The sequence below is a fragment of the Oncorhynchus mykiss genome, chromosome 10 (assembly GCF_013265735.2).
Source record: "Oncorhynchus mykiss isolate Arlee chromosome 10, USDA_OmykA_1.1, whole genome shotgun sequence".
In the NCBI taxonomy this organism is placed as follows: Eukaryota; Metazoa; Chordata; class Actinopteri; order Salmoniformes; family Salmonidae; genus Oncorhynchus; species Oncorhynchus mykiss.
This window is the reverse complement of record NC_048574.1, coordinates 87,699,567-87,712,247: the sequence shown is the minus strand read 5'-3', so window position 1 is coordinate 87,712,247 and position 12,681 is coordinate 87,699,567. Positions and strand designations below refer to the sequence as shown.

Sequence of the window (12,681 nt, the reverse complement as noted above, 5' to 3'; positions counted from 1 at the left end):
GACGAGGAGGAGGAGGGAGGAGACCCAGACCGTCCTCCTCCTCCCCTCACCTCCCTTCTACCTGAGGTAAACTACTGAGAGAGGGGGAGGGAGGAGGAAGAGGGAGGAGACCCAGACCGTCCTCCTCCTCCCCCCTCCTCCCCTCTACCTGAGGTGAACCACTGAGAGGAGACCCAGACCGTCCACCTCCTCCCCCCACCTCCCCTCTACCTGAGGTAAACCACTGAGAGGAGACCTAGACCGTCCTCCTCCTCTCCCCTCCTCCCCGCTACCTGAGGTAAACCACTGAGAGGAGACACAGACCGTCCTCCTCCCCCCTCCTCCCCTCTACCTAAGGTAAACCACTGAGAGGAGACACAGGCCGTCCCCCTCCTCCCCTCTACCTGAGGTAAACCACTGAGAGGAGACCCAGACCGTCCCCCTCCTCCCCCTACCTCCCCTCTACCTGAGGTAAACCACTGAGAGAGGAGGAGGGAGGAGGAGGAGGGAGGAGACACAGACCATCCCCCTCCTCCCCCCACCTCCCCTCTAGCTGAGGTAAACCACTGAGAGGAGACACAGACCGTCTTACTCCTCCCCCCTCCTCACCTCTACCTGAGGTAAACCACTGAGAGGAGACACAGACCGTCCCCCTCCTCCCCCCTCCTCCCCTCGACCTGAGGTAAACCACTGAGAGAGGGGGAGGGAGGAGGAGGGAGGAGGAGACACAGACAGTCCCCAGCTGGGGATTAGTTCTGATAAGTTACACTGATCTCTGGTTCATCAGGTTGAAATGACGGAGGAAGGAGAGAGGAAGGAGGAGGGAGATCGGGGTTCCCCTCTGTCTGTCTGTCTGTCTGTCTGTCTGTCTGTCTGTCTGTTTGTCTGTCTGTCTGTCTGTCTGTCATGTAGCCTAATGAAGGCTTCTGTCTGTCTGTCTGTCTGTCTGTCTGTCTGTCTGTCTGTCTGTCTGTCTGTCTGTCATGTAGCCTAATGAAGGCTGCTGTCTGTCTGTCTGTCTGTCTGTCTGTCTGTCTGTCTGTCTGTCTGTCTGTCTGTCTGTCTGTCTGTCTGTCTGTCTGTCTGTCTGTCACGTAGCCTAAAATCCTAAGAAAGAAATTGAGAAACCTGTCCAACCCAAAACATAGAGACCCAGAAAACCTGAGTCTACTCCTTCACTACGGTGAATCACTAAAACAATACAGAAATACACTACGGAAGAAGAAAGAACAGCACGTCAGAAATCAGCCACTTCTAACCACTTCTGGGAAAATTGGAAAAGTCATTTAGCAGACTCTCTCACCCAGAGAGATTTACAGTAGTGAGTCATTTATCAGACTCTCTCACCCAGAGAGATTTACAGTAGTGAGTCATTTATCAGACTCTCTCACCCAGAGAGATTTACAGTAGTGAGTCATTTATCAGACTCTCTCACCCAGAGAGATTTACAGTAGTGAGTCATTTATCAGACTCTCTCACCCAGAGAGATTTACAGTAGTGAGTCATTTATCAGACTCTCTCACCCAGAGAGATTTACAATAGTGAGCCATTTATCAGACTCTCTCACCAAGAGAGATTTACAGTAGTGAGTCATTTATCAGACTCTCTCACCCAGAGAGATTTACAGTAGTGAGTCATTTATCAGACTCTCTCACCCAGAGAGATTTACAGTAGTGAGTCATTTATCAGACTCTCTCACCCAGAGAGATTTACAGTAGTGAGTAATTTATCAGACTCTCTCACCCAGAGAGATTTACAATAGTGAGTCATTTATCAGACTCTCTCACCCAGAGAGATTTACAATAGTGAGCCATTTAGACTCTCTCACACAGAGAGATTTACAGTAGTGAGTCATTTATCAGACTCTCTCACCCAGAGAGATTTACAGTAGTGAGTCATTTATCAGACTCTCTCACCCAGAGAGATTTACAGTAGTGAGTCATTTATCAGACTCTCTCACCCAGAGAGATTTACAGTAGTGAGTCATTTATCAGACTCTCTCACCCAGAGAGATTTACAATAGTGAGCCATTTATCAGACTCTCTCACCCAGAGAGATTTACAATAGTGAGCCATTTAGACTCTCTCACCCAGAGAGATTTACAGTAGTGAGTCATTTATCAGACTCTCTCACCCAGAGAGATTTACAGTAGTGAGTCATTTATCAGACTCTCTCACCCAGAGAGATTTACAATAGTGAGTAATTTATCAGACTCTCTCACCCAGAGAGATTTAGAGTAGTGAGTCATTTATCAGACTCTCTCACCCAGAGAGATTTACAATAGTGAGCCATTTATCAGACTCTCTCACCCAGAAAGATTTACAGTAGTGAGTCATTTATCAGACTCTCTCACCCAGAGAGATTTACAGTAGTGAGTCATTTATCAGACTCTCACACCCAGAGAGATTTACAGTAGTGAGCCATTTATCAGACTCTCTCACCCAGAGAGATTTACAATAGTGAGTCATTTATCAGACTCTCTCACCCAGAGAGATTTACAGTAGTGAGTCATTTATCAGACTCTCTCACCCAGAGAGATTTACAGTAGTGAGTCATTTATCAGACTCTCTCACCCAGAGAGATTTACAGTAGTGAGTCATTTATCAGACTCTCTCACCCAGAGAGATTTACAGTAGTGAGTCATTTATCAGACTCTCTCACCCAGAGAGATTTACAATAGTGAGTCATTTATCAGACTCTCTCACCCAGAGAGATTTACAGTAGTGAGTCATTTATCAGACTCTCTCACCCAGAGATGTACAGTACTGAGTCATTTATCAGACTCTCTTATCCAGAGAGATGTACAGTAGTGAGTCATTTATCAGACTCTCTCACCCAGAGAGATGTACAGTAGTGAGTCATTTATCAGACTCTCTCACCCAGAGAGATTTACAGTAGTGAGTCATTTATCAGACTCTCTCACCCAGAGATGTACAGTACTGAGTCATTTATCAGACTCTCTTATCCAGAGAGATGTACAGTAGTGAGTCATTTATCAGACTCTCTCACCCAGAGAGATGTACAGTAGTGAGTCATTTATCAGACTCTCTCACCCAGAGAGATTTACAGTAGTGAGTCATTTATCAGACTCTCTCACCCAGAGAGATTTACAGTAGTGAGTCATTTATCAGACTCTCTCACCCAGAGAGATTTACAGTAGTGAGTCATTTATCAGACTCTCTCACCCAGAGAGATTTACAGTAGTGAGTCATTTATCAGACTCTCTCACCCAGAGAGATTTACAGTAGTGAGTCATTTATCAGACTCTCTTATCCAGAGAGATGTACAGTAGTGAGTCATTTATCAGACTCTCTCACCCAGAGAGATTTACAATAGTGAGTCATTTATCAGACTCTCTCACCCAGAGAGATTTACAGTAGTGAGTCATTTATCAGACTCTCTCACCCAGAGAGATTTACAGTAGTGAGTCATTTATCAGACTCTCTCACCCAGAGAGATTTACAGTAGTGAGTGTAGATATGATCAAACACAAATCTTAGAATCAACTATTAAAGACTACCAGAACCCACTGGATTCCAGAACCCACTGGATTCCAGAACCCACTGGATTCCAGAACCCACTGGATTCCAGAACCCACTAAATTCTCAAATTACATTGAATGAGCTACAGGACAAAATACAAACCCTCCAACCCAAAAAGGTCTGTGGAGTTGATGGTATCCTTAATGAAATGGTAAAATATACAGACCACAAATTCCAATTGGCTATACTTAAACTCTTTAACATCATCCTCAGCTCTGGCATCTTCACTAATATTGGGATCCAAGGACTGATCACCCCAATCCACAAAAGTGGAGACAAATTTGACCCCAATAATTACCATGGAATATGCGTCAACAGTAACCTTGGGAAAATCCTCTGCATTATCATTAACAGCAGACTCGTACATTTCCTCAGTGAAAACAATGTACTGAGCAAATGTCAAATTGGCTTTTTACCAAATTACCGTACAACAGACCACGTATTCACCCTGCACACCCTAAATGAGAAACAAACAAACCAAAGGCAAAGTCTTCTCATGCTTTGTTGATTTCAAAAAAGCTTCAGACTCAATTTGGGATGAGGATCTGCTATACAAATGGATGGAAAGTGGAAAGCTTTGATTATGTACAGACTCAGTGAGCATAGCCTTGCTATTGAGAAAGGCCGCCGTAGGCAGACATGGCTCTCAAGAGAAGACAGGCTATGTACAGACTAGGTGAGCATAGCCTTGCTATTGAGAAAGGCCGCCGCAGGCAGACATGGCTCTCAAGAGAAGACAGGCTATGTACAGACTCAGTGAGCATAGCCTTGCTATTGAGAAAGGCCGCCGTAGGCAGACATGGCTCTCAAGAGAAGACGGGCTATGTACAGACTCAGCGAGCATAGCCTTGCTATTGAGAAAGGCCGCCGTAGGCAGACATGGCTCTCAAGAGAAGACGGGCTATGTACAGACTCAGCGAGCATAGACTTGCTATTGAGAAAGGCCGCCGTAGGCAGACATGGCTCTCAAGAGAAGACGGGCTATGTACAGACTCAGCGAGCATAGCCTTGCTATTGAGAAAGGCCGCCGTAGGCAGACATGGCTCTCAAGAGAAGACGGGCTATGTACAGACTCAGCGAGCATAGCCTTGCTATTGAGAAAGGCCGCCGTAGGCAGACATGGCTCTCAAGAGAAGACGGGCTATGTACAGACTCAGCGAGCATAGCCTTGCTATTGAGAAAGGCCGCCGTAGGCAGACATGGCTCTCAAGAGAAGACAGGCTATGTGCTCACTGCCCACAAAATGAGGTGGAAACTGAGCTGCACTTCCTAACCTCCTGCCCAATGTATGACCATATTAGAGACACATATTTCCCTCAGATTACACAGGTACACAAATAACTCGAGAACAAATCCAATTTTGATAAACTCCCATATCTACTGGGTGAAATGCCACAGTGTGCCATCACAGCAGCAAGATTTGTGACCTGTTGCCACAAGAAAAGGGCAACCAGTGAAGAACAAACACCATTGTAAATACAACCCATATTCATGTTTATTTATTTTCCCTTTTGTACTTTAACTATTCGCACATCGTTACAACACTGTATATACATAATATGACATTTGATTTATTGTTGTGTAACTTTTGTGAGTCTAATGTTTACTGTTCATTTTATTGTTTATTTCACTATGTTATCTATTTCACTCCCATACAAATAAAGCCCATTGAATTGAATTGAGAGACAAGTAGACATTGTTTACCTCACAGATATCTCCTGTCATGTTCATGGGCATCCCTGTGGCAACTACATATCCCAGGATGCCCTTCACCAGCTCCTGGTGGGCATGGTTGCTGGAAGACTCTTCCCTCACGCAGCCCGGCGTCGTCAGGGAAACCACCTGGACCAATCCCCTACATCCATCCTGGTCCTGGAGGAACAACAGAAAGAATCAATCAATCAATCAACCAGCTAATCAATGAATCAACCAACCAATCATCAAGCCAATCAACCAGCCAATCAATGAATCAATAAATCTAATTCAATCAATATGTCAATCAACCAACTAATCAATGAATCAACCAACCAATCATCAAGCCAATCAACCAGCCAATCAATCAACCAACCAATCAATCAACCAGCCAATCAATTAATCAGTCAACCAGCCATAAGGAGCTAACAGCAGTAGTACCTGTCGGAGCAGAGACAGAAAACAGCGTTCTGCCCACACCACCTCTATAGCATGTTGCAGGGCCCCCTGGCAGAGCTCCGCCACAGAGCCTATCCTCCCAGAGCCTCCAGCCAGTATCTTCATCATCCAGTCACAGCCCTCACCTCGCCCACAGGGCTCACCTCGCCCACAGGGCTCACCTCGCCCACAAGGCTCAGCTCGCCCACAAGGCTCACCTCGCCCACAGGATCTAGTCCTCCTCGGAGAGCGGGGTGAAGAGCGGGGTGAGGAGCGGGGTGAGCTGGGGGAGTGGGGACAGCGAAGGGAGCGAGAAGAAACGGTGGAGTGGGGGGAGCGAGGGGTACGGGGGGAGCAACTGCCCGCCTTCTCGAGGAGGAGGGGGTCACCCCACTGGGGGGTGGAAAGGGTAGAGGTCTGGTGAGGGGGAGGTTGGGGCAGGGAGGGGATGGAGGTGGAGATCCGGAGGGAGGGGCTGGACAGGGGGAAGGAGTCCCGGCCGCGGCCCAGGAGGAGCATGCTGGAGCTGGGGTCGGACGGAGACCTGCTGGGCCCTCTGGAGGTCTGAGGAGAGGGTAGCGTCTCCACGAACGAGCCTCCCACCATCTCCCTGACACACACACACACACACACACACACACACACACACACACACACACACACACACACACACACACACACACAGTGTATCTTAATGCCAGCACTACATAGATGTACCCATGTATCAACTCATCATCAAACCATTAATTAGTGGAATCAGGTGTGTAGTGCTAGGGCAAAAAGACCAGGATGAAGGAACACTGTCCTATATAGAGCACTATTTAGACCAGGATGAAGATACACTGCCCTATATAGAGCACTATTTAGACCAGGATGAAGAAACACTGCCCTATATAGAGCACTATTTAGACCAGGATGAAGAAACACTGCCCTATATAGAGCACTATTTAGACCAGGATGAAAATACACTGCCCTATATAGAGCACTATTTAGACCAGGATGAAGAAACACTGCCCTATATAGAGCACTATTTAGACCAGGATGAAGATCCGCTGCCCTATATAGAGCACTATTCTGACCAGGATGAAGGAACACTGCCCTATATAGAGCACTATTTAGACCAGGATGAAGGAACACTGCCGTATATAGAGCACTATTTAGACCAGGATGTAGAAACACTGCCCTATATAGAGCACTATTTAGACCAGGATGAAGAAACACTGCCCTATATAGAGCACTATTTAGACCAGGATGAATATACACTGCCCTATATAGAGCACTATTTGGACCGGGATGTAGTTACACTGCCCTATATAGAGCACTATTTAGACCAGGATGAAGGTACACTGCCCTATATAGAGCACTATTTAGACCGGGGTGTAGATACGCTGCCCTATATAGAGCACTATTTAGACCAGGATGAAGGAACACTGCCCTATATAGAGCACTATTTAGACCAGGATGAAGGAACACTGCCCTATATAGAGCACTATATAGACCAGGATGAGGAAACACTGCCCATTATAGGGCAAAAAGACCAGGATGAAGGAACACTACCCTATATAGAGCACTATTTAGACCAGGATGAAGGAACACTGCCCTATGTAGAGCACTATTTAGACCAGGATGAAGGAACACTGCCCTATATAGAGCACTATATAGACCAGGATGAGGAGACACTGCCCATTATAAGGCAAAAAGACCAGGATGAAGGAACACTACCCTATAGAGAGCACTATTTAGACCAGGATGAAGAAACACTGCCCTATATAGAGCACTATTTAGACCAGGATGAAGAAACACTGCCCTATATAGAGCACTATTTAGACCAGGATGAGGAAACACTGCCCTATATAGAGCACTATATAGACCAGGATGAATGAACACTGCCCTATATAGAGCACTTTTTAGACCAGGATGGGGAAACACTGCCCTATATAGAGCACTATTTAGACCAGGATGAAGGAACACTGCCCTATAGAGAGCATTATTTTAACCAGGATGAAGCAACACTGCCCTCTATAGAGCACTATTTAGACCAGGATGAAGATACGCTGCCCTATATAGAGCACTATTTAGACCAGGATGAAGAAACACTGCCCTATATAGAGCACTATTTAGACCAGGATGAAGATACACTGCCCTATATAGAGCACAATTAAGACCAGGATGAAGAAGCACTGCCCTATATAGAGCACCGTTTTAACCAGGATGAGGAAACACTGCCCTACTGTATATAGAGCACTATTTAAACCAGGATGTAGAAACACTGCCCTATATAGAGCACTATATAGACCAGGATGAAGGAACACTGCCCTATATAGAGCACTATTTAGACCAGGATGAAGGAACACTGCCCTATATAGAGCACTATTTAGACCAGGGTGAAGGAACACTGCCCTATATAGAGCACTATTTTGACCAGGATGAAGGAACACTGCCCTATATAGAGCACTATTTAGACCAGGATGAAGATACACTGCCCTATATAGAGCACTATTTAGACCAGGATGAAGGAACACTGCCCTATATAGAGCACTATTTTGACCAGGATGAGGAAACACTGCCCTATATAGAGCTTTATTTTGACGAAGACCAGGATGAGGAAACACTGCACTATATAGAGCTCTATTTTGACGAAGACCAGGATGAGGAAACACTGCACTATATAGAGCTCTATTTTGACGAAGACCAGGATGAAGAAACACACTTTCAACACCTGGTAAAGTTCTTACCTGGACGAGTGATCATCCAGCCAAACCTCCACCCTGTTGCTGTCCACTCCGCTCCCAAACCCCCATCGATGTGTCTTGGTCCGGCAGCTCCACAGAGGCGAGAAAAACCAACCTGCGCTGGTCACCGCGGGTTGTTGCCTTCCGCCCGGGCAGGGAGAGTCGGAAGGAGAGGGAGTGTCGGGAGTCACTCCACCCGAGGCCATCGGCTCCTGCAGCGGTTCGGACTGGAGGCAGGGCATACCGTCCGACAAGTAGCTTGAAAACAGGTCCCTTAAACTCAGTTTGAGCGACGGGAGGCCACCTCCATTATTAACAGACCCGTTCGGAATCAGAGACTGAGAACAACGTGGAGCAGAGGAAGTCTTGAGCCTACAGAGCACCGCTCACGATTAGAGAGACAGACAGAGACAGAGACAGTCACCGCTTTCAGAGCTCACCCATTATCCTATCAGCTATTGGAGAAACCCAGAGGGAGATATATTTAGGTTAACCTAATCCTGGAGGCCTTGATTTAATGCCGCGAGCTGGCATCGCCCAGGTGTTTTATTCGGTAGGAACATTCAAGGAACGGATTAGCGGCCGATTTGGAGCTGGGACTATTAAGGACACTGAACCCCCAGGGTTCCCCGAGCCAGGCTTGGAATCCCTCCCCATGGTCCTCCCTCTCTCCCCCTTCCTCTCCATGTTGGCCCTCCCTCTCTCCCCCTTCCTCTCCATGTTGGTCCTCCCTCTCTCCCCCTTCCTCTCCATGTTGGTCCTCCCTCTCTTCGCCTTCCTCTCCATGTTGGTCCTCCCTCTCTTCGCCTTCCTCTCCATGTTGGTCCTCCCTCTCTCCCCCTTCCTGTCCATGTTGGTCCTCCCTCTCTCCCCCTTCCTCTCCATGTTGGTCCTCCCTCTCTCCCCCTTCCTCTCCATGTTGGTCCTCCCTCTCTCCCCCTTCCTCTCCATGTTGGTCCTCCCTCTCTTCGCCTTCCTCTCCATGTTGGTTCTCCCTCTCTCCCCCTTCCTCTCCATGTTGGTCCTCCCTCTCTCCCCCTTCCTCTCCATGTTGGTTCTCCCTCTCTCCCCCTTCCTCTCCATGTTGGTCCTCCCTCCCCCCTCCCTCCCTCTCTCCCCCTTCCTCTCCATGTTGGTCCTCCCTCTCTCCCCCTTCCTCTCCATGTTGGTTCTCCCTCTCTCCCCCTTCCTCTCCATGTTGGTCCTCCCTCCCCCCTCCCTCCCTCTCTCCCCCTTCCTCTCCATGTTGGTCCTCCCTCTCTCCCCCTTCCTCTCCATGTTGGTCCTCCCTCTCTCCCCCTTCCTCTCCATGTTGGTCCTCCCTCTCTCCCCCTTCCTCTCCATGTTGGTCCTCCCTCTCTCCCCTTTCCTCTCCATGTTGGTCCTCCCTCCCCCTCTCCCCCTTCCTCTCCATGTTGGTCCTCCCTCTCTCCCCCTTCCTCTCCATGTTGGTCCTCCCTCTCTCCCCTTTCCTCTCCATGTTGGTCCTCCCTCCCCCCCTCCCCCTCTCCTCCTTCCTCTCCATGTTGGTCCTCCCTCTCCATGTTGGTCCTCCCTCTCTCCCCTTCCTCTCCATGTTGGTCCTCCCTCTCTCCCCCTTCCTCTCCATGTTGGTCCTCCCTCTCTTCCCCTTCCTCTCCATGTTGGTCCTCCCTCTCTCCCCCTTCCTCTCCATGTTGGTCCTCCCTCTCTCCCCTTTCTCTCCATGTTGGTCCTCCCTCTCTCCCCCTTCCTCCCTCTCTTCCCCTTCCTCTCCATGTTGGTCCTCCCTCTCTCCCCCTTCCTCCCTCTTTCCCCCTTCCTCCCTCTCTCCCCTTCCTCTCCATGTTGGTCCTCCCTCCCCCCCTCCCTCCCTCCCTCCCTCTCTCCCCTTTCCTCTCCATGTTGGTCCTCCCTCTCTCCCCCTTCCGCTCCATGTTGGTCCTCCCTCTTCATGTTGGTCCTCCCTCTCTCCCCCTTCCGCTCCATGTTGGTCCTCCCTCTCCATGTTGGTCCTCCCTCTCTCCCCCTTCCTCTCCATGTTGGTCCTCCCTCTCTCCCCCTTCCTCTCCATGTTGGTCCTCCCTCTCTCCCCCTTCCTCCCTCTCTCCCCCTTCCTCTCCATGTTGGGACTCCCTCTCTCCCCCTTCCTCTCCATGTTGGTTCTCCCTCTCCCCTCCTTCCTCTCCATGTTGGTCCTCCCTCCCTCCCTCTCTCCCCCTTCCTCTCCATGTTGGTCCTCCCTCTCCATGTTGATCCTCCCTCTCCATGTTGGTCCTCCCTCTCTCCTCCTTCCTCTCCATGTTGGTCCTCCCTCCCTCCCCCCCCTCCCTCCCTCCCTCCCTCCCTCTCTCCTCCTTCCTCTCCATGTTGGTCCTCCCTCTCTCCCCCTTCCTCTCCATGTTGGTCCTCCCTCTCTCCCCCTTCCTCTCCATGTTGGTCCTCCCTCTCTCCCCTTCCTCTCCATGTTGGTCCTCCCTCTCTCCCCGTTCCTCTCCATGTTGGTCCTCCCTCTCTCCTCCTTCCTCTCCATGTTGGTCCTCCCTCTCTCCCCCTTCCTCTCCATGTTGGTCCTCCCTCTCTCCTCCTTCCTCTCCATGTTGGTCCTCCCTCTCTCCCCCTTCCTCTCCATGTTGGTCCTCCCTCTCTCCCCCTTCCTCTCCATGTTGGTCCTCCCTCTCTCCTCCTTCCTCTCCATGTTGGTCCTCCCTCCCCCCTCCCTCCCTCCCTCCCTCTCTCCTCCTTCCTCTCCATGTTGGTCCTCCCTCTCTCCCCCTTCCTCTCCATGTTGGTCCTCCCTCTCTCCCCCTTCCTCTCCATGTTGGTCCTCCCTCTCTCCTCCTTCCTCTCCATGTTGGTCCTCCCTCCCCCCCCCCCCTCCCTCCCTCCCTCTCTCCTCCTTCCTCTCCATGTTGGTCCTCCCTCTCTCCCCCTTCCTCTCTATGTTGGTCCTCCCTCTCTCCCCTTCCTCTCCATGTTGGTCCTTCCTCTCTCCCCCTTCCTCTCCATGTTGTTCCTCCCTCTCTCCCCCTTCCTCTCCATGTTGTTCCTCCCTCTCTCCCCCTTCCTCTCCATGTTGGTCCTCCCTCTCTCCCCCTTCCTCTCCATGTTGGTCCTCCCTCTCTCCCCCTTCCTCTCCATGTTGGTCCTCCCTCTCTCCCCCTTCCTCTCCATGTTGGTCCTCCCTCTCTCCCCCTTCCTCTCCATGTTGGTCCTCCCTCTCTCCCCCTTCCTCTCCATGTTGGTCCTCCCTCTCTCCCCCTTCCTCCCTCTCCATGTTGGTCCTCCCTCTCCATGTTGGTCCTCCCTCCCCCCTCCCTCCCTCCCTCTCTCCTCCTTCCTCTCCATGTTGGTCCTCCCTCTCTCCCCCTTCCTCTCCATGTTGGTCCTCCCTCTCTCCCCCTTCCTCTCCATGTTGGTCCTCCCTCTTTCCCCCTTCCTCCCTCTCTCCCCCTTCCTCTCCATGTTGGTCCTCCCTCTCTCCCCCTTCCTCCCTCTCTCCCCCTTCCTCTACATGTTGGTTCTCCCTCTCTCCTCCTTCCTCTCCATGTTGGTCCTCCCTCCCCCCCCTCCCTCCCTCTCTCCCCCTCCCTCTCCATGTTGGTCCTCCCTCTCCATGTTGGTCCTCCCTCTCTCCTCCTTCCTCTCCATGTTGGTCCTCCCTCTCCCCTCCCTCCCTCCCTCCCTCTCTCCTCCTTCCTCTCCATGTTGGTCTTCCCTCCCCCCCCTCCCTCCCTCCCTCCCTCCCTCTCTCCTCCTTCCTCTCCATGTTGGTCCTCCCTCCCCCCCTCCCTCCCTCCCTCCCTCTCTCCCCCTTCCTCTCCATGTTGGTCCTCCCTCTCCATGTTGGTCCTCCCTCTCTCCTCCTTCCTCTCCATGTTGGTCCTCCCTCCCTCCCTCCCTCTCTCCTCCTTCCTCTCCATGTTGGTCCTCCCTCTCTCCCCCTTCCTCTCCATGTTGGTCCTCCCTCTCTCCCCCTTCCTGTCCATGTTGGTCCTCCCTCTCTCCCCCTTCCTCTCCATGTTGGTCCTCCCTCTCTCCCCCTTCCTCTCCATGTTGATCCTCCCTCTCTCCCCCTTCCTCTCCATGTTGGTCCTCCCTCTCTCCCCCTTCCTCTCTATGTTGGTCCTCCCTCTCTCCCCTTCCTCTCCATGTTGGTCCTCCTTCTCTCCCCCTTCCTCTCCATGTTGGTCCTCCCTCTCTCCCCCTTCCGCTCCATGTTGGTCCTCCCTCTCCATGTTGGTCCTCCCTCTCTCCCCCTTCCTCTCCATGTTGGTCCTCCCTCTCTCCCCCTTCCTCTCCATGTTGGTCCTCCCTCT

At 50.8% G+C, this 12,681-nt stretch overlaps 1 protein-coding gene across 1 annotated transcript in view; it reads right to left on the bottom strand.

The window, feature by feature from the left end:
• The window catches only part of LOC118966670 (cGMP-specific 3',5'-cyclic phosphodiesterase-like), a 50,529-nt gene extending 44,272 nt beyond the window's left edge, over positions 1-6,257 (bottom strand). Inside the window, exons 1-4 of the mRNA XM_036989421.1 lie at positions 5,655-6,257; positions 5,226-5,393; positions 589-669; positions 384-458 (exon numbers count right to left, since the gene is read on the bottom strand). Of these exons, the coding sequence (XP_036845316.1) occupies positions 384-458; positions 589-669; positions 5,226-5,393; positions 5,655-6,257 (927 nt within the window). The remainder of the gene's footprint in view (positions 1-383; positions 459-588; positions 670-5,225; positions 5,394-5,654) is intronic.
• Between the last annotated feature and the right edge of the window lie 6,424 nt (positions 6,258-12,681).